This window comes from Cynocephalus volans, chromosome 5 (genome assembly GCF_027409185.1).
Source record: "Cynocephalus volans isolate mCynVol1 chromosome 5, mCynVol1.pri, whole genome shotgun sequence".
Taxonomy (NCBI): Eukaryota; Metazoa; Chordata; class Mammalia; order Dermoptera; family Cynocephalidae; genus Cynocephalus; species Cynocephalus volans.
Window position 1 is genome coordinate 126,821,557 of NC_084464.1, and position 22,457 is coordinate 126,844,013.

General features: G+C 37.2%; 1 protein-coding gene across 4 annotated transcripts in view; it reads left to right on the forward strand.

The window, feature by feature from the left end:
- The window catches only part of NCOA7 (nuclear receptor coactivator 7), a 122,550-nt gene that overhangs the window by 84,701 nt on the left and 15,392 nt on the right, over positions 1–22,457 (forward strand). For 3 of the 4 annotated variants that reach the window (XM_063096512.1, XM_063096511.1, XM_063096514.1), the window contains 3 exons: positions 573–1,618; positions 2,284–2,452; positions 21,420–21,567. In XM_063096512.1, the coding sequence (XP_062952582.1) occupies positions 573–1,618; positions 2,284–2,452; positions 21,420–21,567 (1,363 nt within the window). The remainder of the gene's footprint in view (positions 1–572; positions 1,619–2,283; positions 2,453–21,419; positions 21,568–22,457) is intronic. The other variant, XM_063096513.1, reaches the window with a different exon arrangement.

Genomic DNA, 22,457 nt, shown 5'->3' on the forward strand with positions numbered 1-22,457 from the left:
TTATTGGAAGCATCAGAATCTAAGCCATAAAACCTAAAGTCAGGGTTCAAGGTCAGTCACTTTACATAGTGCAGTTAAATGATTAGCTACTAAGTCAATGAGTCTTTCAGAATTAATGTATTGTTTGCTATACTATTTTATAAAATGGAAAAGCATTGACTATTTAAGGAATTGTAGTCACTGGTACTAAAATATTTCTTCTCCTTTGTCCTTTCCTTTATGAAAATTAGAAACATTATTATTTCATACTTAAAAATCTTATGAGTGACATCTCCGTGTTCATATGTAACTCCCAAAACCATTCATGTGCTTCTAGTAGGATATGCAGCTCTCATGGTTCATTCTTTTGCCATTTCCTTTAGTTGACTTATATTTTATTTTGAAATCAATTTCTTGATTTCGTTTTCGTACTCTGTAATCATTTAAACATAAATTTAAGTTGTAGTATATTTATGTTTTGGTTTTTAGTTGGGATTTTTTTTTTTTTTTTTTTTTTTTTTTTGCCTTTCCTCCATTTTGTTTTTGGTTTTATTTTTAACATTCCATGTGCACCCACCATTTTTCCCCAACAGTGACCTACCTCAGGATCTTTGTCCTCTGTACAGGCCTGGAGAATGGGAAGACCTGTCTTCAGAAAAGGATATCAACCCATTCAGTAAATTCAAATCCATCAACAAGGAAAAACGTCAGCAGAATGGAGAGAAAACCGTTACTTCGGATTCCAAATCAACAGGACCTTTGGAGAAGTCAACAGAATACACACGTACAAAGCCCTCAAGCAGCTCTGTGTTAGAAAAATTAAAGAAACTGGAATCCTCTAGGGAGACAACCCGTGGATCTCCCACAGTGACTAAGCTCAGCAAGGAACCTTCTGACACTCAGTCTGCATTTGAATCTACAGCCAAAGAAAACTCCCTTTTAGGGGAAGATGATGACTTTGTTGACTTGGAAGAACTTTCTTCTCAAACTGATAGTGGAATGGACAAAAGAGACACCTCGAAGGAGTGCCTTTCTCTTGACCCAGAGGAGCAAAAGAAGGCTGAGTCACAAAAGGCCAGTTCTGCTGTAGAAATGCAGGTACAGTCAGCCCTGAACTTTCCAGGAACAGAGAGTGATGCTGAACTGAATGGGGCCCTAGATCTAGAAACTTGTGAGAAGCAAGATATTATGCCAGAAGTGGACAAGCAGTCTGGTTCTCCAGAGAGCCAGGTGGAAAATACATTGAACATACATGAAGATCTTGATAAAGTTAAACTTATTGAATATTACCTAAATAAGAATAAAGAAGGGTCACAGTTACCTGAAAATTTGCAGAAGGCACAATTAAGTGATGGTAAAAATATTGAATCAATGGGAATAGACATCACCCTTAGTAGTTCTCTTCCCCAGGCAGGTAATCCCCCAACTGAGGGCAATAACAAGACAGATAAAACCTGGGTGAAAGAAAGAGAGTCCCTTGCACTGAAACTAGACTCTTCTACAGAAGGAAATATGACTAAAGAGTCTCTAGACTCTTCTATGGAATCTACTGTGGACAACAGCTGTCAGGGTGCACAAATGGATAATAAATCTGAAATTCAGTTATGGCTATTAAAGAGAATTCAGGTACCCATTGAAGGTAAGCTGTTTTCCTTTAATGTCTTTATATTCTGTTGCATAATTGCCTTTCTAAAACTTGCACATGTAATAGCAAAAGTAGTACAATTATTTGAGAGCAGGGTTTTCTCAGAGTGTATTCTTGTTGATAGCATTAATAATTGGGAAAAAAATAGCAAGATATGATATCTGTTCTGGAACTCGAACCATGACATAGATTTCCAGATTTCTGCTTCAAAAGTAGTTTACTTTTTAAAAAATCTTTTAAGTAACTTTCCCTTTTCCCCTTGAACTTCTAAACCTCAAGGAGTTTAAAATGTTTTTAAAGACATTTCAATTCTAAACTGAATTGCATTATGGTGTAATTGAGTCCTTAGTACCGTTCATTAATATGTATTCTTGTGGATTGTCTCAGTTCTTCGTTATTTGCTATTTTATTGGTTTTTATGCTTATTTCTGGTATGTATCATCTCATGATGTAGTCCAACCTGAAACATCCCAGGTTTTTCCCTTTTGTGCTGAGGAAGTTCTGAAACATTCATTAGTCTTAATATAATGTAGTTGTCTGATGTTTCTGCCATATGTTTTGACAAAGAGGACTAGACACTATTCTTTCTAAGTTGGCAAGTTTTATTGTCACCTGTTTATTGTCAATATTAAGGGAGGTTTTTTTCATGTGTGATTCAGATATACTTCCTTCAAAAGAAGAAAAAAGCAAGACCCCACCCATGTTTCTGTGCATCAAAGTGGGAAAACCAATGAGGAAGTCCTTTGCCACTCACACTGCAGCCATGGTCCAGCAGTACGGCAAACGAAGAAAGCAGCCCGAGTACTGGTTTGCTGTTCCTCGGGAGAGGTGAATGTGGCTAAAATGGAAAGTCTGTTGGTGAATTTGATTCTAATCACATTTTGATATTCTTTGTCTTAAAATACTTAGTTTTATTCAGGAATAAGATCTTTCTCTTATTTGTAGATTTTAGAATCAAGAAAGTTATTATTTGAGTGGCTTTTTGCTTAAGGGTGATTTTAATAAAGCAAAGATGAGGTCATCATAGGCACTGTGTGCTGAACCACTTTTCCTAACTCTGTACCCAGTTGATTTTTAAATGAAAGAAGATTTAGACATTCTCAAGTGCCAGTAATCGGAAGTGCTCTTCTGTTGAGAATAATGGAATACCATGGAGCAGATCCAAACCACTCTAAGTGCAGTAAAGCAGCATGATTGCAATTTCTAAAGTGCTTATAATTCTAGGGAACGAAAGATTCTTTGGCCCTATGGAGGGAGTATCTGTGACTCAGCAGCATGAGAAATGTGGCGTGTGATCTCCTGGTTGGAAGGGCCATATATCTCTAGAGAGATTTATATTTTTAAATTACTAACGAAGATATTTTATTGGTTATGTGACAGTCAAGGATAGCAGGGATAGTGGCATAGAAATTCTTCCTCAGTACATCATTGAGGATGTCCTTATAGTAAAAATATTTTGGAAATATTCTTTTTAGAAAAAAATAAGTGTTTTCCTTTTGTATATGTAGAATAAAAATGTCTTTCAAAAGTGTTACAATTAGTTTTCAAAATTGTTAAACCCACACATTTTGCCTTTTCCTAACTGGTCATCAAACATCATCATCTGGGTAGACCTTTTGACTTAACACACCTGCCAAGAACAAATACACTCAGCAAGCTTCTTTTGCATGAATTCTCAATGAAACAAAATTAAATTCTGAGCAAGGGCACACGGTCTGGCTGATAATTTCCCAGAATGATAATTCTCATCAAGAGAGTTGTCTCATTTTAAAAAATTATAGTTTAATATGCAGAATAATAAGATTTTTATTAATGAATTTGCTAACAGCTTTTCTCTGTCTTAGACACAAATCCACATTAACATGAACACTAAACATAATTTGTTTTGCATTTAAGTAATATAGTCTTTACCTGTGCCTACAACCCCCACAGTATCTCACTGAAGGTTTTTTTTGGGGTTTTTTTTTGTCTTTTTCGTGACCGGTACTCAGCCAGTGAGTGTACCGTGCACCGGCCATTCCTATATAGGATCCGAACCCGCGGCGGGCGCTCCCAGCGCCGCACTCTCCCGAGTGCACCGCAGGGCCGGCCCTCTCACTGAAGTTTTAAACTAGGGATACTGGAGAGGAAAAAAAAGTGTCTTTTGTTATTATTTAAAAATGTTTCAGCAAACTACATACATTTCTGAAGGCCCGTTAAAATTGGGGTCCTAGAATTAGAAATTTCACAGCTGGACAGTTCCTTAGGATTCTACCGATTCCTGATTTTATAGGTGAGGAAAACAAAGCCCTGAAACTTTCAGCCACATTGTGCGTAGTGTGGACTTTCGTCATCTATAAGAAAAATTACGTATCATATATATCACATTTTCTCTGGGAAAATGTTTTGTTTATAATATAAGAAAATAGGGCTTGTTTTCAATTTTATTATCTATAATGGGACAGTGTAGAATAATTGTAGCGATCCCACACATGTAATTATTTTACTGTCATTCTTTAACACAGAAGAAATCTTTAATACTGAAATAGTACTTCTCTTTGAACACTTGTACGTGAGGTTTTTGTGAGTTTTTTGAAGTAGGTCACTTATTAAATTCTACTGTATTATATTTTATAGTGTCCGTGACTTATCTGTCTTTGGGTAGCAAAAAACCTGTAACACTTATTTTTCTTTCTTTGACTAATTATTAATCAAAGATTTTCTTGGAAGCACTATATCACACTGTGTTAATAACAAAAGGGTTATTTTGTGTAAATGTTAAAAAAAATTGTTGTAATTGTTTCTTTATTTGCATGTCTACCTGCTCTAAAGGAGCCCACATTTTAGTATAAGAGGACAAAGATGGGACAGTACTATAGTTAATTTCTATCTAGACCTCTAAGTGCACAGTAAGAAGTAAACTCATTTTCATTTCCACTGTATGAAATTCTTCAGGATTTAAGGCTCGACAGAATCTTTAATGGGGAGCTAAGAAATGGCATGCAGTGCTTTTCTCACTCTAATAATAATTTCTAGATTCCCTTGCTACATCAAACTTAATGTTTCTACTTGCCTTTCTGTTTAATGGATCCAAGTATCTATTGGAGTTTCGGCAGCAGGGTGAGGTCACCCTAGCAATGTCTTCCTTCCTAGGTTAATGTTTCATTATTCCTCTCTATTGTTCCCAATACTTTTTTTTTTAAGGTTTGCTATCTCCTTTTTGTTATATAACTACAAAGAAATTAACTCTACCAAATCACTCTTTCTTCCTTTACGATGTGCTCTATGGGTTGCTTAACTCCATCATGCAATGAATAGTTCACCAAGTAAGAAAATGGGGAGAGAAGAGGGCAGGGAAGGCAGAGATGAAAACTCTGCATAGTCTCTCTTTATCTCCTTTGTTTTTGGTGGGGTGTTTTTCCCCACAGCTATTCTTATTAAATTTTAGATACTAGAAATTAGAGATGTGATCTTGGTAGAACTTGTCACAAGATCTAAGACCACTGTGAATCCAAAAAAGCTGGCAGTTTCTTCTTGTACATCTGCTCCTTAAAACATACTCAGATTCACTGGGGAGTAAGTGCATGTCAACCACAGAATCAGGTGCTTCTCCTGAATCAGCTGAGGATGACAGTGGTGTACTTGGAAGATTGGCAGTTTTCAGAACTCGATCTGTAAGCCTGGGAGATCTGGCTTTTCCTACTCTCACTTTTGTTGCTAATTTAAACATGAGAACAGTAGATAATTCCACCGTATTCTAATCATCCAGTACAGGATTTCTCAACCTTGGCACTGTTGACATTTTGGGCTGCATGATTCTTTGTCGTGGGGAGATGCCCTGTGAATTGTAGGATGTTTAGCAACATCCATGGCCTTTACCCACTTAGCTGCCAGTAACACCTCCCCAAATGTAACAAGCAGAGTATCTCCAGATGTTGCCAAGTGTCCTCTAGAGGACAGAATCGATTCACATTGAAAACTACTGGTTAAGTATTAGCCCTGGGCCTATACACCGTTTGAAAGTATTTGTGAGCCACATTAGCTAAATAATTTAGGGAATTGACTACTTAAAACTTTGTTGTACTTGATCATATTCACTGTGGTTACTCATCTGCATATATTTTGTTTACTAAGGTTAAATTTTTTAAAACCCTTTTTGCAAAGAATTTCATTTAAAAAATGTTTTAACTTCCTTATTTAAATACTATGATTGTCTTTTTTTCCCTTTTATAACAGATGATTTCCTTGTTTAGAAAGAGCCAATAGTTCCTATTCAAATTAAAACTGTTCTCTTTTTTTCCAATTGTTTATGGCTTCTTTATCTCTAAAAAGGTTTTATAATAATTGATTTTATATTATAAAGCCTTTAAAATAAATAAGACAGAAATGATATTAAACAGCAGAAATTATGTAGAATTTGCCAACTCATGCATAAATGTTTAAACCAGGATGAATTAATTGGTTAATGTGATTTGTATAATAAGTAAAGAAGTAGGAGAGGGGAAAGGGGAGAAGGAAAGGGAGAAATTATATGATTAAAAAAATTTTTTGTACTTAATAATTGTGTTAAGATAATTTTAGCAACACTTGAACATACACATAAGCCAAAAGGAGCAGAATCTCACAATTGGCTTTATTTCACAATTGGCTTTTTTCCTCTTAACATATTGAGCACATTTTCCACACCATATACTGTGTTGTTATATGTATATAAACAATATAGTTAGCATCGCCATTATGTTTTCTGATCGATTTAATCATGCCCCTAGTTTGGATATTAGGTTGTTTTGAATTTTTTGCCATTATAAGCAAAACTACATTAAACATCTTTGTAAAATCCTTCATAGTCTTACCAAGTAAAAGAACATGTTTAAGGCTTTAAATACATGGTGCACATGAAAAAGTGCAGCAGTTTATACACCCACCTGTATAAGAGTGCTCTTTTCCTCACATGCTGGGAAATCTAAGTATTATGATTCTTTATCTCTATCAGTTTGATAGATGAAAAAAGAAACAAATGTAACTTTTAAATGTTTTATGTTAAAGTTGAGTGAGCACTTTTTATATATTTGTTTGATGTAAGATGAGGCCAATAGTGGCCTGAGGGTTTTTATATGACTCCTTTAATAATAAAAAATTTATGCCTTAATATACAAATGTGTAATACACTTATTTGTTAAAAATTATTCTAAAATGCCATTTCTCTAGTTAGCTTCTAATTATGGTCAGCAAACCTTTGATTTATAAGTTATGTTTTATGTCTGCACACATATTCAGAATAAATTCATCATCTTAAGTTGATAATTCATAATTAATAAGTTAATAAGATAATTCATAAGTTGATTCCATTTTAGAAAGCATATTTTGTTGCATAATGTCAAGCACAATTGACATTCTCAAGCACCTTGTAATAACTGAGATTTTTGTACTTTCAAATAAAAATGAGTAATGTACACATGAGCACACAGGTATCTGTCCTTTTAAAAAGTGCTATCCGTGTTATATATGTGTGTCAGATTCTAATTAGTTACCAGTAATAGTATTTTCTGTAGTTTATGTTGTTTCTCCAGAGTTCTCCATGGTTGCTTAGCCCTAAGAATAGATTCTAGTGTTCAAGGCCTCATTTTTTTAAAAGGGCGTCTTTTCTTTAGGTCAACATTTTCTCAAAGATGTTCAATTACCTTTTATTTCTCCATACTAACAGATAATTTCCTTGTTTAGAAAAAACTAATAATTCCTTGATGTAGTTTGGATGTGTTGTCCCCTCCAAAACTCATGTGGAAATTTGATCTCCAATGTAGCAGTGTTGGAAACTGATTGAGTCATGGGAGTGGATCCCTCATGAATGGATTAATGCTCTCCCTGGGGGAGGGGGGATTAATGAGTGAGTTCTCGCTCTATTAGCTTCCGCCAGAGCTCGTTGCTTTTAAAAAGACCCTGGCACCTTCTCTTGCTTCCTCTCTCTTGCTTCCTCTCGCCATGTGATCTGCTTGTACCTGCCAGCTGCCTGCCACTTTCCACCATGAGTAGAAGCAGCCTGAGGCCCGTGCCAGACGCAGCTGTCCCAGAATCGTAAGCCAAATAAACCTCTGTTCTTTATAAATTACCCAGTCTCGGGTATTTCTGTTATAGCAACACAAAACGGACTAAAACATTCCTGTTCAAATTAAAACTGTTCTCTTCTTTCCAATTATTTATGGTCTTTTAATCTCTGAAATGTTTTATAGTAATTGATTTTATATTATCTAGCCTTTAAAATAAGTAAGATGGAAATGGATTAAAGCTAGTCCCATGGACAAGTAATAGATGTTTCATAGTTAACTATGTTCCATGGTTAGTTTTTAGCTCTATCTAAAGTAGTCTTTTATGCTCATAATTGCCACTCTCTTAATAGGCTTCTGTAGGAATTTAAGTTTTATTTTCTGTTCTCTACTGTTTTTTCTGGTATTGGTATAACATACAATTTATTTTATCTCCAATTTTAATTTTATGAGATTACTTGGCTATCCACACATACAGTATATTTAAAGCCTGTGTTATTCCAATCTCTTTTGGTTTTAAATTTTTTGCTATAGTAAATGCACGTTGGGATTTATTTCTCTTTTTCACATTTTGGGAAGAAGCGGCCAGATATATAAAGACCATATAGTAACCTTTTGGCCATCAAAGCTATATTGCATTGTTAGGAGTGACTAGTTCTTGACAGATCCTTGTAAGGATCTACCTTTTAACTCTCTTTGTATCTTCTGTTTTTTAAAAGTGTTCAATCTTAGTTCTGGAATATTTAGAGTAAAGCCTGAAAGCCATGAGTACTGAGCTTTTCATGATGTGCCATCACTCTGAAATCTTATTCATGTTTAAACTGTGTATGTTAAGCTTCATTAGACTCTGATGTAATTCTGGTTCCTGAATTACAGACTTATAAATTGTATCAGATTATTGTGATTAAGCACATGCTTTTGCAGAGATGATCCTATGATCCAAAGTAGGATTGCTACTTTTAAAAACTCAAAGGAAATATCAAAAAAATTAACCCACCAGGTCAGCTATCAATTTCCCCAGGTCTAAATCAGAGAGGGTTAAGAGGGGAGGCAGAGCACTAATTGATGCCCTCTTTGACTGTGCTAAACATAATGCGTAAAATAGCTCTGTGTGAGGCCTGTGGTATTATTCCCATTTTACAAGTGAGGAAACTGGAACACACTGGCTTAAGTTTTAACACTTTGCTCAAAATAGCAAATATCAAATCCGGGACTTATACTCAAATCCATTTGATTTCAAAGCTCATTCTCATCACCCTACATCAGAGCAGGCAGTTGAAACTATATTAATTATACTCTACTTAGGCTGACAAATCACTGAAATGGGGTTGGGGGAGGGATGCCTTATACACACAAAGTCATTTCTTGGTTAGTGAGGAAATGGAAATTTGCAGTATCCCCAAGTTTATTCATTTCCTTGGACATTGCTAAAGTGCCTTCCATCTGGCCAGATGTATTTCAATGAGTATGGGGAGAGGAAGTGATTGATATTTTATGGATGGCACTCCATGTATACTTCTTAATTGAATTGGTATGGTCTAATCAGAACATTGTATGAAAATAAAGAACTTGAATAAAATTTCCTCTCAACATTTATTCCTGTTTTTCTGTTCTCTGATATTAGATATTTTAACTTAGTTGCAGGTTGGTTCTTGCATTGGCCCGTTATTATAATGAACTTTCATGTGCTACAGTGGTAGCTGGTCAAAAACAAAAAACCAAAATCCCATCCTCCAAAGCTAGTATCACAAGATCCAAGCATATTATTTTACCTTAATCCAGGTAGCTTATTTTACTTTAATCTTATTGTGAACATAGCACTTCGTACCTAAAATGCAATTTTCTATTCTCTAGTTCTTCCTCTTAAAGCCTGTTTTGTACCGTATGGCCACAATAATCTCCTAAAAAGGCATTTTGATCTTGTTGCATTGGCCCAAAAATATCTTAAGCCTTCGGGACTATTGTCTAACTCCCTTGTTTATTTTTAAAAGCCCTTTGAAGATTGGCCTGCTTTTTCAGCTTCTTCTTGATCTGCTTGAATCTGTAGCTTTACTGACATTGGTTGCTTTATTGACCTCTCCAAAAGTCTAGAGCCTTTCTAGCTTGGCACCTTTTCAAACATTGGCACCCTCTATTCTCTACCAGTGCAAATACTTTGTTACAATGACCTCTTCCTATACTGGCAATTACTGTACTTTCCCAACCTACCTTGACTGATGAACAACACACAGGTTCCAGGGGGAGGAATAATATTCTGGCATCCTTACACAGGAGTATAATACTTAGAAAATACAAAAAAGCAAAAAGAAGAAGATAAAAATCTCATGGTTTTGTTACACAGAGCTAAATACAATTCATTTTATTTGTGTAGCCTTTCGGCCTTTTTTTTCTATGCATGGATTAATAATACTGTATAGACCATACATACACACTATAACGTAAACTACTTATACTTAAAAGAGTATCTGTCTCTGCCATTAAATATTCTATTTGCATGTATTTAGTAAACATACATTACTTTTATAATTGGAAGGAAAATCATAAGAAAGAAATCAATCCTCCTATTAAATTCCTTTTATAATGGGAAGATATCCAAGTCTTAAGGACCCTTATGAACACTGAGTAAAATGCTCTCAACATTTTCTTAGAGAATTAGAATTAGTACTTTTTTTAGTACTTTTCTTAGAGAATAAAGGATGAATTAAAGGATTTACAAGCTGACCTAGCTTTCTAGCATGAAATCTTTAACCATAGTGTGGAGATTTCTGATCAAAAGTCACGTTGCTTTTAATGGGATAAGGGCTAAATTGGACTCTTTAATGAATCTTTAATAATGTCGGTGCTAAGACCATAGTGTTAAACATTCTTTAAAGTACTGTACTTTCTGGAGAACTTAGATTCTACTCAGCCAAACTAAGTATATTGCAGAATACAAACCCTGTGATTTTTAAGTACTGCCTACCATAATGTCATACTGTAATATTATTGTGATGTTCTAAGGTGAGAATGTCAGTAGTAAAGAAAAACCCAAAAAGGTCTCCAAAACAATCCCTAGAGGAATTCTTTCTCTCTTCCTATTTAATAGGAATTTTGGAAAACTGCTAAACAAATATGTTGTATGATTATTAGTCATTTATATAAATATTCTCACTTCCACTTTTTAAAAATACCTTAAAATGTTTTGAAGTGATATTGCTTATATTTCATTCCTATCCTGGTCATTTTACCTTTTGTTTTAGCAACTTAAAATTCTAGAAATTCATCACCTTCCAGAAACATTAACCAGCCACCCTTCAGTAACTTCAGTTACCAGCTTTGGCAAATGCCTTGAGTTAATCATTGACTCTATAGCCAGAATTAAGCTCAATAAAAAATAACCCCCTTCATAAGTGAGCTCTTCACAGTGGTAGCTGGGCTTTCTGTTGGAGAAACAAGCTTTGAGAGAGTAGCTTTGGAGAGTAGCTTGGGGCCATTCCCAACGAGACCAATTAATCCCTGCCAATCCAGTGGGTGCTGCGCACAGTGTTTGGGAATAATTGTACAAAACAATAATTATTACAAACCTAAATGCCTGCGGGGGCCAGGCTGATGAACAGGGGTGAGGGAAGCTTGGGACCAGGGTTAACTACAGAGTCCTTCTCTGGGGAACAGTCACCTCTGCATACCTCTGTAGCTAACTGCTATGTACCTCTGTAGCTATGTGGCAACGTGGGCCTGGTGTTGCTAGATCTTCTCCTCTTTTTCAAAGGAAACTAAAATGTATATTATATGTGCCAAGTCTCTTAGGGGCCGGGCCGTGGCTCACTCGGGTGAGTGCGGTGCTGATATGTGCCAAGTCTCCCCCAAGTTTTAAGTATATTGGCAGACCAAAAAAAAATGTATCTGCTGTTGAGTCTAGGCTGTGGGCTGCCAGCCTAAGGACTCCAGCGTTGATATTGATATGAACTTTGTTTTTATTTATTTTTAAATATTTTTATAACTACGACTATTGTTTTGAACAGTTATTCTCCAAAGAGAGCTTTCTTACTATTTTTGGCAAACCAAATGAAGAAGTGTGCTTTTTCCCCAGATTTACTGAGGCACAGTTGACAATTAAAAATTGTATGTATTAAAGGTGTACAACTTGATGATTTCATATATTTTGAAACATTGTGAAACACTACAGTCAAGCCAATTAACATATCCATATGTCACATAGTTACCATTTACTTTTTGTGTTGTGTGATGAGAACAATTATTAGCAAATTTCAAGTATAGGATACGATATTGTTAATTATAGTCACATTGCTGTTCGTTAGATCTAAAGAAGTGCATGTAGTTGGTATGTTATAAATAAAGTTTTCTTTTGATAGACATAAGACCCTTTAAAAAGGGACATTATATGATGGCATTACTAATGATTGGTTTAATTTGGAGTTGTAGAATATTGAAACTGAAGGACTTTACAGGGTAAGGTAAATGATTTTTTTCACATAAGGACTTTGGGCCAGGCCACTGAGCCTGGATTTTTAAAGGTGATAGTTTCTAGCAATAATCCCTGTGGTGAAGAATGCATTACCCTGCTGAGCTTCTGTTGCTGTGTTCAGAATGGAGCCTCAGGAGGTTTTAGATGGAAGTGCATTTGGATAGTTTATATTTGGCAGTACAAATGACCAGCAGAACTGCATGCACATGCGTGTCCGTACTTTCTAGGCCAAATTCTCTCTCTTCTTCCCTTTCCTTTATATGTCCTCTTTCAGGATTTCCCATTCTCTGTGCCATAATATACTCTGTAGTATGTTTTTAGTATGATGGCTATTAAATTATTCAATGGTTTATACTCCCAATTTTGTGGGGTTTTTTGGTTTTTACCATAGGAAAAAAATATTTTTTTAAAGAACATAAAAGCGCTTTGAATCAGCATCATGCTATATAGTAAAACACACAGTTATTATTTGGGATGAAACTATTGTTTAAATTATCTTAAATAAAATAGGGAAATCAGACTGTTTGAATGTTTACTTTTTAAATTAATTTCACTATCAAGTGATAAGGAACAAATTTAACACAAAGATGAACATTCTTAATGAAAAAAGAACTCTTACAAATGAATTAGAAAAATATAAGCAGAAACTTGGTAAAGGACATGAGCAGATAAGTTACACACTCTGTAGAAATGCTCGTTTCTAATAAGTACACTCTAAGATGTTTTTGCGGGTATGGAAAGTGGGGATAGGCCAAAGGCCCTTGTGTGGACCCCCCCATCTCAGGGCCCCAGGGCCTTTTAGTTCGGCTCTGTGGTCTGCCTGGTTGCAGAAGGTGGTGGGCGGGCTGAGGCCTGTGGCTCCCACCCTCGTCTTCAGAACCCCCTGGGCTCTACTCACAATTTTTAAGTTGAGTGAGTAGTTTAGGGGTTGTATTTTTCTATGTGAACCCCCAATTTCTTTTCCTATGAGTCAAGTTGCCTTTGATAGGACAAGAATGCCTTAACTGCTTGTCAGTCATTTTGGTCAAGTTTGTTGGTTTAAGTGATGGCAAGTTTGTAGATCATTATATAGAAGGGACTTCCTAAAAGATTTGACTAAAAGTAAAATGAACTTCCTTTCACATTTAATGCTCCAGACACTGATAGGAAGAACTAGGATTTTTTATCTTCATTTAGAAGCTCAGAGAGTAAGGAACTTTCCCAAAGCCTCCAGCTAGGAACGGGTGACACCAGTTTGGGAACTCTGGTCTTTGACTTAGAAATGTGTGAGTTGCTTTTTTGTTTGTTTCGTTTTTTCACTGTATCTCACAGCTATGTAAAAAAAAAAAAAATATATATATATATATATATATATATATGGAGGGGACAGAATGGGCAACAGTAAATTAAATTTCACCTTAACTAGTAGTGAGTCTTGTCCAATAAAATAGATTGTAATTATACCTAAAATCTATACGCCTAAGGTATAAAAGGTAAAATAATATTTTGTTCTAAGCACCAGTTCTTAAAGATTTTTACTCAAGGTTTTCTATTCCTTAACCCTGCAGCTTTGTTAGTGACAGGCTTTTATGCACTAGTAAAACCAGGACAGTGGGACTGACCATAAAGGACATGGTAAAGCATATTGCTTAAGACCATGAACTGACCCAGTGTTGATCTGGGTCTACCCGTAATGTGCTGTGTTAGCATCTGTTTCTTCATCATTAAATAGTAATGATAATAATAGTGACTATGTCATGGGGTTATAATGAGAGTAAATGAGTTTATCCACACACTCAATGAAAGTTAGTTGCTGCTGCTATTACTTCTTCGGTCTGCATTCCTTTTTATATCTGAGAAAGCACTGCCTTCCAAGAACTTCTATCATCTACTTTTTTTGAATTTCTTCTTCAGAGATGACAGGTTTACCTGCTAAATGGGGATTTGTAACTTGAATATGGTGTCTCCTTTGAGGTGAATTCCTAAAGGAGCATTATGTTGGAGATAAAGACCTTTGAGGTTTATGAATAAATCTAATTAAGCCCAAATTTGTAATTAAACAGAAACCCAAGTGCCAGGTTTTGGTATTAACTATTGCTACATGGATTGGTTTTGTTCCTGGGGCATGTGTATGGTAGGTTTCTCCCATGTCCACTGCCACGCCTGGGGTCTGGCCTTGATCATCTCTTGCCTGGATCACTGTTGTAGCCATAGCAACAGAGCCTTTGTTTCTAGTTGGTCCTGTCTCTTCCTGGCCTTCCCTTCTTGGCTCCACAGCAGTCTTTCTAAACTGCAGATCTGGCCGTGCCTCTTCCCTGCTAAAACCATGGGTGTGGCCTGCCAGTGCCTACAGCAGCACTTCTCAAGCTTCAGCTGTCCTCATACATCCTTCCCTTCAGAAATATCTCCATATCTTTTTTTACTTAGCATTTTCCTGAGCAGCATTAGCTGTGAAATTAGAAATATAATATACTAGTTGTACTTATTACCCTTTAGAATAGGTTATTCTGTGCACTCTCTGAAGTCACTGGGGCTGCCCTTACTACACTTTGGGAAACGGTGGCCTAAGGATAAGGTTCACGCATTTTTCTTATGCCCAGAACTTTCTGTAACCCAGTGACTCACCCCCTCCATCTTCTTCCTTTTCATCTCCTCCCTTGCCATCAAGCAAAGTGTAAGTCTCACTCTTTCATTCCTCCTGTCGGGCATTCCTCCCCTACCAATTGAGGTTTTATTCAAACCAAACATCACAGCTCAGATGCCCGCTAGCTTCTATCCCTGTCATGTTGGTAATGTGTTGGAATTTTTTGTTTACTCCCTGCCACCTGAGCAGTCTAAGGCAGGGTCTGGGTCTCCTGCATCTCAGCAGCCCTGTCCTCAGTAGAGAATCCTCTGTCAGAAGTCACCAGTGACCCATTTGCATAGTCCTTCTTTCTCAGTGCCACGGCCAGCATCACCCTGCTCTGTACACATGTTCTCTCCACTTCCCCTTCCTCCTGTAGCAGACTCTCCTGCCTTCCACAACAACCAGTTTACCCATGGCTGCTGGAAAGCCTTCCCTGACTCCAGCCTCAGCCGCTTCTCCACCAGGCTTGCTTTTGACACTCTATCTAAAAAAAAAAAAAAAAAACAATGTGAACACAGAGCCAGAATGGATGCTGGAACAGAGTGCATTTTAGAGAGTGGCACAAGACAAAGATCTCAGACAGCCCCCAAGGAGCTTGAATTTATCCTAAAATCTATGGGGAGACAGCAGAAGAATTTATGCAGCTTGGTGAAGTGATCAGGCTTGCATTTTATAAGATTTTATAAGACAGCTGCTACCTCTCTGCCAGTTCTTGGCCTCCCTCCAGGACTACTTCTGCTTCCTCCTTAAGTCTTAACGGTTCCCAGGACCCGGTGCTTGACCCAGTTCTCTGCTTGTGTTTGTTACCACACCCAGTGCTTCAGGACCCATTAGCAGCCAGGGTGGCTGTCATTACTGGTAATCCTGCTGGCTTGGCCAGAGGCTTTGGATAGAGTCCTGAGGAACTGGGGCCTAGAGATGTTCAGTGAGTCATCCAAGACCGCAAGGTGCGTCGCTGAGGGAATTTCAAAAAGACATTAACGGGCTTTCAGAGGTCAAGACAGATAATGACTGAGTTACTGTCAAGTTTCACAGTTGGTGACTTTTGAGAAAATCAGCTTCACTAAAATGGAGAGGGAAGAAACCAGACTTAAAAACTCTGCCTCCTTCTAGAAAGTATCTTTGACTCAACAAAGGGCATATACTAAAAGGTTAATTAAATCAGAATAGAAGAATGCAGGAATGAAAAAGTGTGGGAAAATATACTAACCCAGATGTTAACAATATACTCTGAAGGGAAAGTGAGGTATGGGAAGGGACTTTAGGAAGAAACCCAGAAAATTTTATTTTTTAAGGATGGGGAAATACAAATGGGTTGATGGATCAAGATGAAGGAGACAGAGGAATGGAAAGGATGGGAGAAGTGGGGTGGAAATAGTGGAGGAAATTCACCAAGGACTGGCACTGTCAAAAGTACAGAGAGGAGGGTTAAAACAGGTAAAAGAGGAGTTATTTCTTCTGCAGAAAAAGATTGCTGAGAGGGATGGCAGAGGAGAGCACATTATTAGAATAGTGCAGTAGGCATCCTCCATTCAGAGAGGGGCAGGTGGGAGAGTAGCATGAAAGCTTGAGAAAGTAGAGGTGTGGAATAGCTATGGGTCAAGTAGTAAAGGAGAAGAGCTATGCATGAGTTTGGAGCTTCCAGGTGAAGGGAGGGTTTTTCCTAGCCAACGTTAGTTATCTTTGATTTGCAGGAGACCCATTAAGCACGAAGAAGCAAACCCAGCAACACTGATTATCCCAAGTTAGGAGGTAGAAAGGTGATTGTGTTTCTGCTTCTGCGGCAGGGTCTTTGGAAAGGCAGGTGCAGAGGGATCCCAGCTATAAGCCTCTAAGGGGCACCAGAAAGGGTGAGATGGGAAGATCAAGGCAGGGTCCAATGGCTGGGGAAAGAGGAGGAGGAGAGGTCGAGGTGGGAGCAAAACCAGTATAGTCAGGAGGAAGGAGTGGGCGAGGTGGAAGGCAGAGGGACAAGGAGGGGAATTTCAGAATCTGAGGCTTGTTTCTAGAGGTCAGGGTTGAGTTCTGGGAACTAAGTATTAGGAAAATCCAGTTCGTCAAAAAGAACCATTCCAAGAATAAGGTTAAATAAACTTAAGGCAACTCTAATCAAGAAGGGAAAAAGATGAAGTCATATCCTCTCCATTCCCCACCCCCATTATATACTAAAAATAGCATAAACAGATGATAGAGAATTGAGCAGAAATAGAGCTGGGAGGAGGGACACTGATTTCTTCCATTTGGAATCCAGGACCTTAAAGCTAAAGTAACTGATTCCAAATGAATTCTAATTTTCTCATATGGAATCGACCATTTTAATTCTTCATTCCTTCTGCTTTCCCTCAGAGGCACAGTATGAGGGCCCTCCCTACATGAAAAAAGGAGGCTATTGTTGAGGGAAGTTGGGGTGTGCTAGTTCCCCCGAGTGTCTGAGAGAAAAGACATGAACATTTCCCATCAGGGTGCCCCATTGCAGAAGGTGCCCTTGAGTTTCCCATCTCCCCTCACCCAAGGCTTCCTGAGGCAGGGGTGACTCCATTGGCCACAGAGACAGAGCACAGTGCCCACTGGCCAGTCCCAGGGCCTGAGGCAGTGCCGTGAGGCTGCCGGTAGGAGGTGCAGGAACAGGAACGGGGACTGGGCAGCATGTGCCCTAAGAGTCACCCCGGAGGTATTGTCAAAGGAAGCAATGCCGTCTAAACAAAGACCACCAGGAGCACACCTGTGGCTGAATGAGTGGAGTTGTCTTGTTGCAGTGAGTGAGAGCACATACGGCTGGGAGCCACGGGCCATCTCAGGAAGAGGGTGTTAGAAAGGATTTGGGTTTGTGTTAGGTGATTTGGCGGAGGACTTAAGAAAGCAGGGCTTTGCTCTAGGTGGGAAGCTGCAAGGAATAATTTGGATTGGGTATTTTATTAAATCTTGTCTAAAAAGAGGGAAAGCTAGAGAGACTAATGCTATAATTGATAAAGAAGAGAGTCATTCATATGATCCCGATTAGGGAGATGTTTGGTCATTTTTGTGGCTGGGCAATGTGGTTTTTTATATTCAGATATGATTACAGGTGGTCTTGTTTTTGTTGTGGTTCATCATGGTCATAGAGTGGTCTTGTTTGATGTAGGTGTTCTGTGAAATTATTTATGTTCAATAATAGGAAAATACCAGGGCCTAGCTGTGAGTGCAACACCAAGGCCTAGCTGATAGTGCCAGGCTAGCTTCGAGGTATTAGGGGCCGCTCTTCTTTCTCAAGTAGGCTAGCCAACAGGCAATTAGGACACCACTTGTGCCTACAGATTTTATCCAATGTAGATATACACATAATAAATGTTTCCTTTTCCAGAAGTTATACTGAAGCATATTTGGTTCGCAACTCCACTCCAAAATACATTTAAGATGGACTAAATTTTTTTAAGTACAGTCATGTGCCACATAATGATGTTTTGGTCAACAAGAGACCACATGTAGGACAAGGGTCCCATAAGATTATAATGGCTATACCAGATAGCCTAGGTTTGTAGTAGGTTGTACCATCGAGGTTTGTGTAAGTACATTCTGTGACATTCACCCAATGATAAAATCACCTAATGACACATTTCTCTGAATGTATCTTTGTCATTAAGCAACATATGACTGTATTGAAAAAACTAAGGGATTTCGAATTGTACATTTATCAAACCTCTCTGGAGTGGTGTTTTATTTCATGTTTTCTAAGTTAATTTTTAATATGGAAGTTCATACTACATGGTAAAGGTAGTTCAGGGGTTCAAAAGAGATACATGTTAGTTAGTGGTGGGAGGGAAAAATATTATAATGCCTATACCAGACAATGTGGTATTATAAATCAAAATTATAGGTGAATTGTTCCTTTGTCAATGCAATCCCACTTCTGGGAATATATCCTATAGCTATGCCTGTACACAAGTTAAATGACTAACATATGAAGTTAATTCATCATAGTATTGCTTATTACAGCACTATCTTGGAAACAACCCAAGTGTCCGACTATAGAGGATGGTTATATAAATTATGGTAAATCCACATAGTAAGTACTATGTAGCTATAAAGGAAAGAATGAGGAAAACATCTATATACTGATATAGAAAGATATCTAGGATATATTGCTAAGTGAAAAAGCAAGATAGAGATAATAATCATGATAACGATAATAATGATAAAGAAAGGGAAGGCAAAAAAGGTATATATTTTTAATATATAAATAGTGCTACAAATAAATGGTCACCTATGGGACATGGGTGAACAGAGATGTAAGTGAGAAGGAAACTTCTCATTATATGCCTTTTTAAATATAATTTTGATGTTTGAATCATATAAATGCACTACCTGTTCTAAATATTAAAATAATTTCTTATTATTTTTTGGCAGCTAGCCAATACAGGGATCAAACCCTGGGCCTTGTTGTTATCAGCACCACACTCTAACCAACTGAGCTAACTGGCCAGCCCCCAAATATTAAAATAGTTTAAAGAAAGATGTTAACAATATAAAATGTCTTTCACTTCATTCTGTTCCCATTTTGATCATTTCTTTTGCAACCTTTCAGAGTAGTACATTGTATTAGTCAAGGTTCTCCAGGAAAAGCAGAACCAATAGAATATATGCTATGTTGATGTTGCAGTATTAAGTCTGAAGGAAGTCTGAAGAAAGAATTCCATCTTGAGGGACCTCAGTCTTTTTCTCTGAAGACCTTCAACTGATTGAATGAGGCCTACCCACATTACGGAGGTTTTACTCAAAGTCTACTGATTTAAATGTTAATCACATCTTAAAAATATCTTCACAGCAACATCTAGGCTTGTGTTTGACCAAAAACTGAAACCATAGCCTCACCAAATTGAAACATACATATCATATCCATGGACAATTATAGCATATTCAATATCTGTATCTATTGCTTTTTATGGAAATGGTAGCATATCATATACACTGATACACACTCTGTCCTGAGTGACAACTTTCCATGTTTTGAAGGAGTCTAAAAGGAAATAGACATTTAAAGTATGTGATGATAATTCTGTGCTGTGGGGGAAAAGACATAATATGAAAAGGGAAACAACACCTTGGAAACCAATTTGATAGTGGTTAATGTTTACATTACATAAAGGTTCCCACAAATTGAAAAGAGAAACATTGACACCACAAATGACAAAGAGCCAATTCATAAAAGAAAGCTTCAACCAGGAAAAAAACATTGAAAAATGTTCAACCCCCAACACTCAAAGAAATGCAAAGTGAGTTGGTAAAACTTAAATTCATTAAAAACTTATTTAAAAAAAAGAAAGCACAAGCAAGGTTGTGATGAACTGCAGTGCTGGTTTCAGAGTAACCTAGTCAGCCTTTCAAAAGCAGTTTGGCAGGATGAATCATGAGCTATAAAATCATGCCCTTTGGCCTAGTAATCCCTTTTCTGGGAACTAATCTTGAAGAAATAATTCAAAAGATAGTGAATGGCTTAGACTGTGAAATATTCATTGCAACATTATTCCTATAATCAAAGAAATAGAAACAAGCTAAAACCTGATGACATGGGAATACAGGCTAATTGTGACTTATTAATTTCATGAAATGTAGCCATTAAGAATGAGTACAGAGAGTAGCAGCGTGTTAAACATGTATTATATAATGTTACATTTAACAAACAATTATGTCTTGACTCTGAGTACAATAAAAAGAAAACTGTATAAACTGTATAACCTGTGGGCTAGAACAGATAGGGATGTGGAAACCTAAAAGCAGTGTGATCTATTGGGATATCAGAATTGTGTGTGACATTTCTATTTTTGTTTTAGTCCTATTAATATTATTATATTTTTAGGTAATTGTAAGTTTTTAAAAATTAATGATAAATTAACATTGTCCCCCAAATAACCGCAAATTGCAATTATCATTTTGTAATTAGAAGTGACTAAGGATCATTTGATCCTACCCATTGCCCTCTCCCCTACTTTGATGGGTATAGGTATGGAATCTGAGGTCGGAGAACATGTGACTGTCCTATCTTGAGGGGATATTGCAGGTGCTGGAACTGAGAGTTCCCATCCTCTGCTTGGGAATTAGCCATATTTCTACTGATTAAGCCTGCAGAGATGCTAGAGAACCTTCATATATTAAATATATAAAAGAGAATAGAGAAATTGGAAGCAAAGCACACACCAAAGTCAAAATTAGGTCTCTTTCTCATATTAAAATAGTAGCTAGTATTATTCCTGATACTTTCTAGTTATCAAAGATATTTTATTAAAATTATGATATAACAGTGCTTTGATCTATAAAAACATCCATTGGAGTATTGTTTATCTTTGTTCCCAGCTAAAACTTCAGATCAACATTTTTTTCTCAATAAATACAGGAATCTAATAAATGAAGACTCAGCAAGGAAAAAAAATTTGGTGTAAATATTTCATTGTGTTTTTCAGTTTTATGTCCCTTCTCTTGATCTTTCCCTCAGGTTGAAAGACAGTTTTAACCTTTTCTCAGTGCATGTGGACTTTGGCTTTCATTTGTTGCCTTTTATTTTCAGAGTTTGGAAGGCCACTTATAGACATAATCTTGACGGTGGGAAATTTCCCAATTAGCAAAATGGATTTGCCAAGCAGGAAAAAGATCATTGGATGTACACAAGTCCCCCGTAGTGGCTGCCAGGAAAGCGGACTTAGTGTTAACGCCTGTCACGAACGTGTTTTTCAGGGTGGATCACTTGTACACATTCTTTGTTCAGTGGTCTCCTGACGTCTATGGGAAAGACGCCAAAGAGCAAGGCTTTGTGGTGGTGGAAAAGGAAGAACTGAATATGATCGACAACTTCTTCAGCGAGCCAACAACCAAGAGCTGGGAGGTGAGCACTTGGGTTGGGGCTAGGCTATTTTGGCCTCTAAAGTACAGAAACTGGCTGGTAGAAGTTAGAGTTCCTGTGAATCTGTGCAATTACAGGGGAAAATAACTCTATTCCTGTTTGGAGATAGTTATCAGCACCACCATGCATACATGCACACAATTCATTCCAACCACGCTGGACAATCCACTTATATTCTCACTCATAGCCTCATGCCTTAGTTCAGAGGTCAGCAAGTTTTTTTTGTTTTGTTTTGGGTTTTTTTTGGAAAAGTCCAGGTAATAAATATTTTTGGCTTTGCAGGCCATGCAATCTCTGTTGCAGCTACTTACTTCTGTCATTGTAGAGCAAAAGCAACCATGGACAATACATAAATGAATGAGCATGGCTGTGTTCCATTTCATATAGTTATTTTGGGTTATAAAATATTATTCTTTAAAAATGTTTTTCAACCACTTAAAAATATAAAAACTTTCTTGCCTCATGTGCCATACAAAAACAGATGGTGGGCTGCATTTGGCTACAGTTTGCCAAACCCTAGTTCCCTTCATCCCATCAGGCAGGCATGTATCAAGTACCCCTTTGGGGCAGGGCCCTGTAAATATGATGATGGATAAGACAGGCTTTTTACACTTAATAAACCATTATGAGGCTCTTGCATTAATCAATGTTGAGAGATAATGGTTGCTGAGAAAGTGGCAGTGAGGATAGAGAAAATTGAGTGCCTGCCTTTGAAAGACAGATAGAAGGTGGAATACACAGGACTTTGTGCATAATTAGATGTGGAGAGTAAGGAAGATGTCAAGATTGATCTCTTGGTTTTTAGAGTAGGAACTTGTGTTAGTCCATTTCTGTTGCTTATAACAAAATACACAGAACTGGGTAATTTGTAA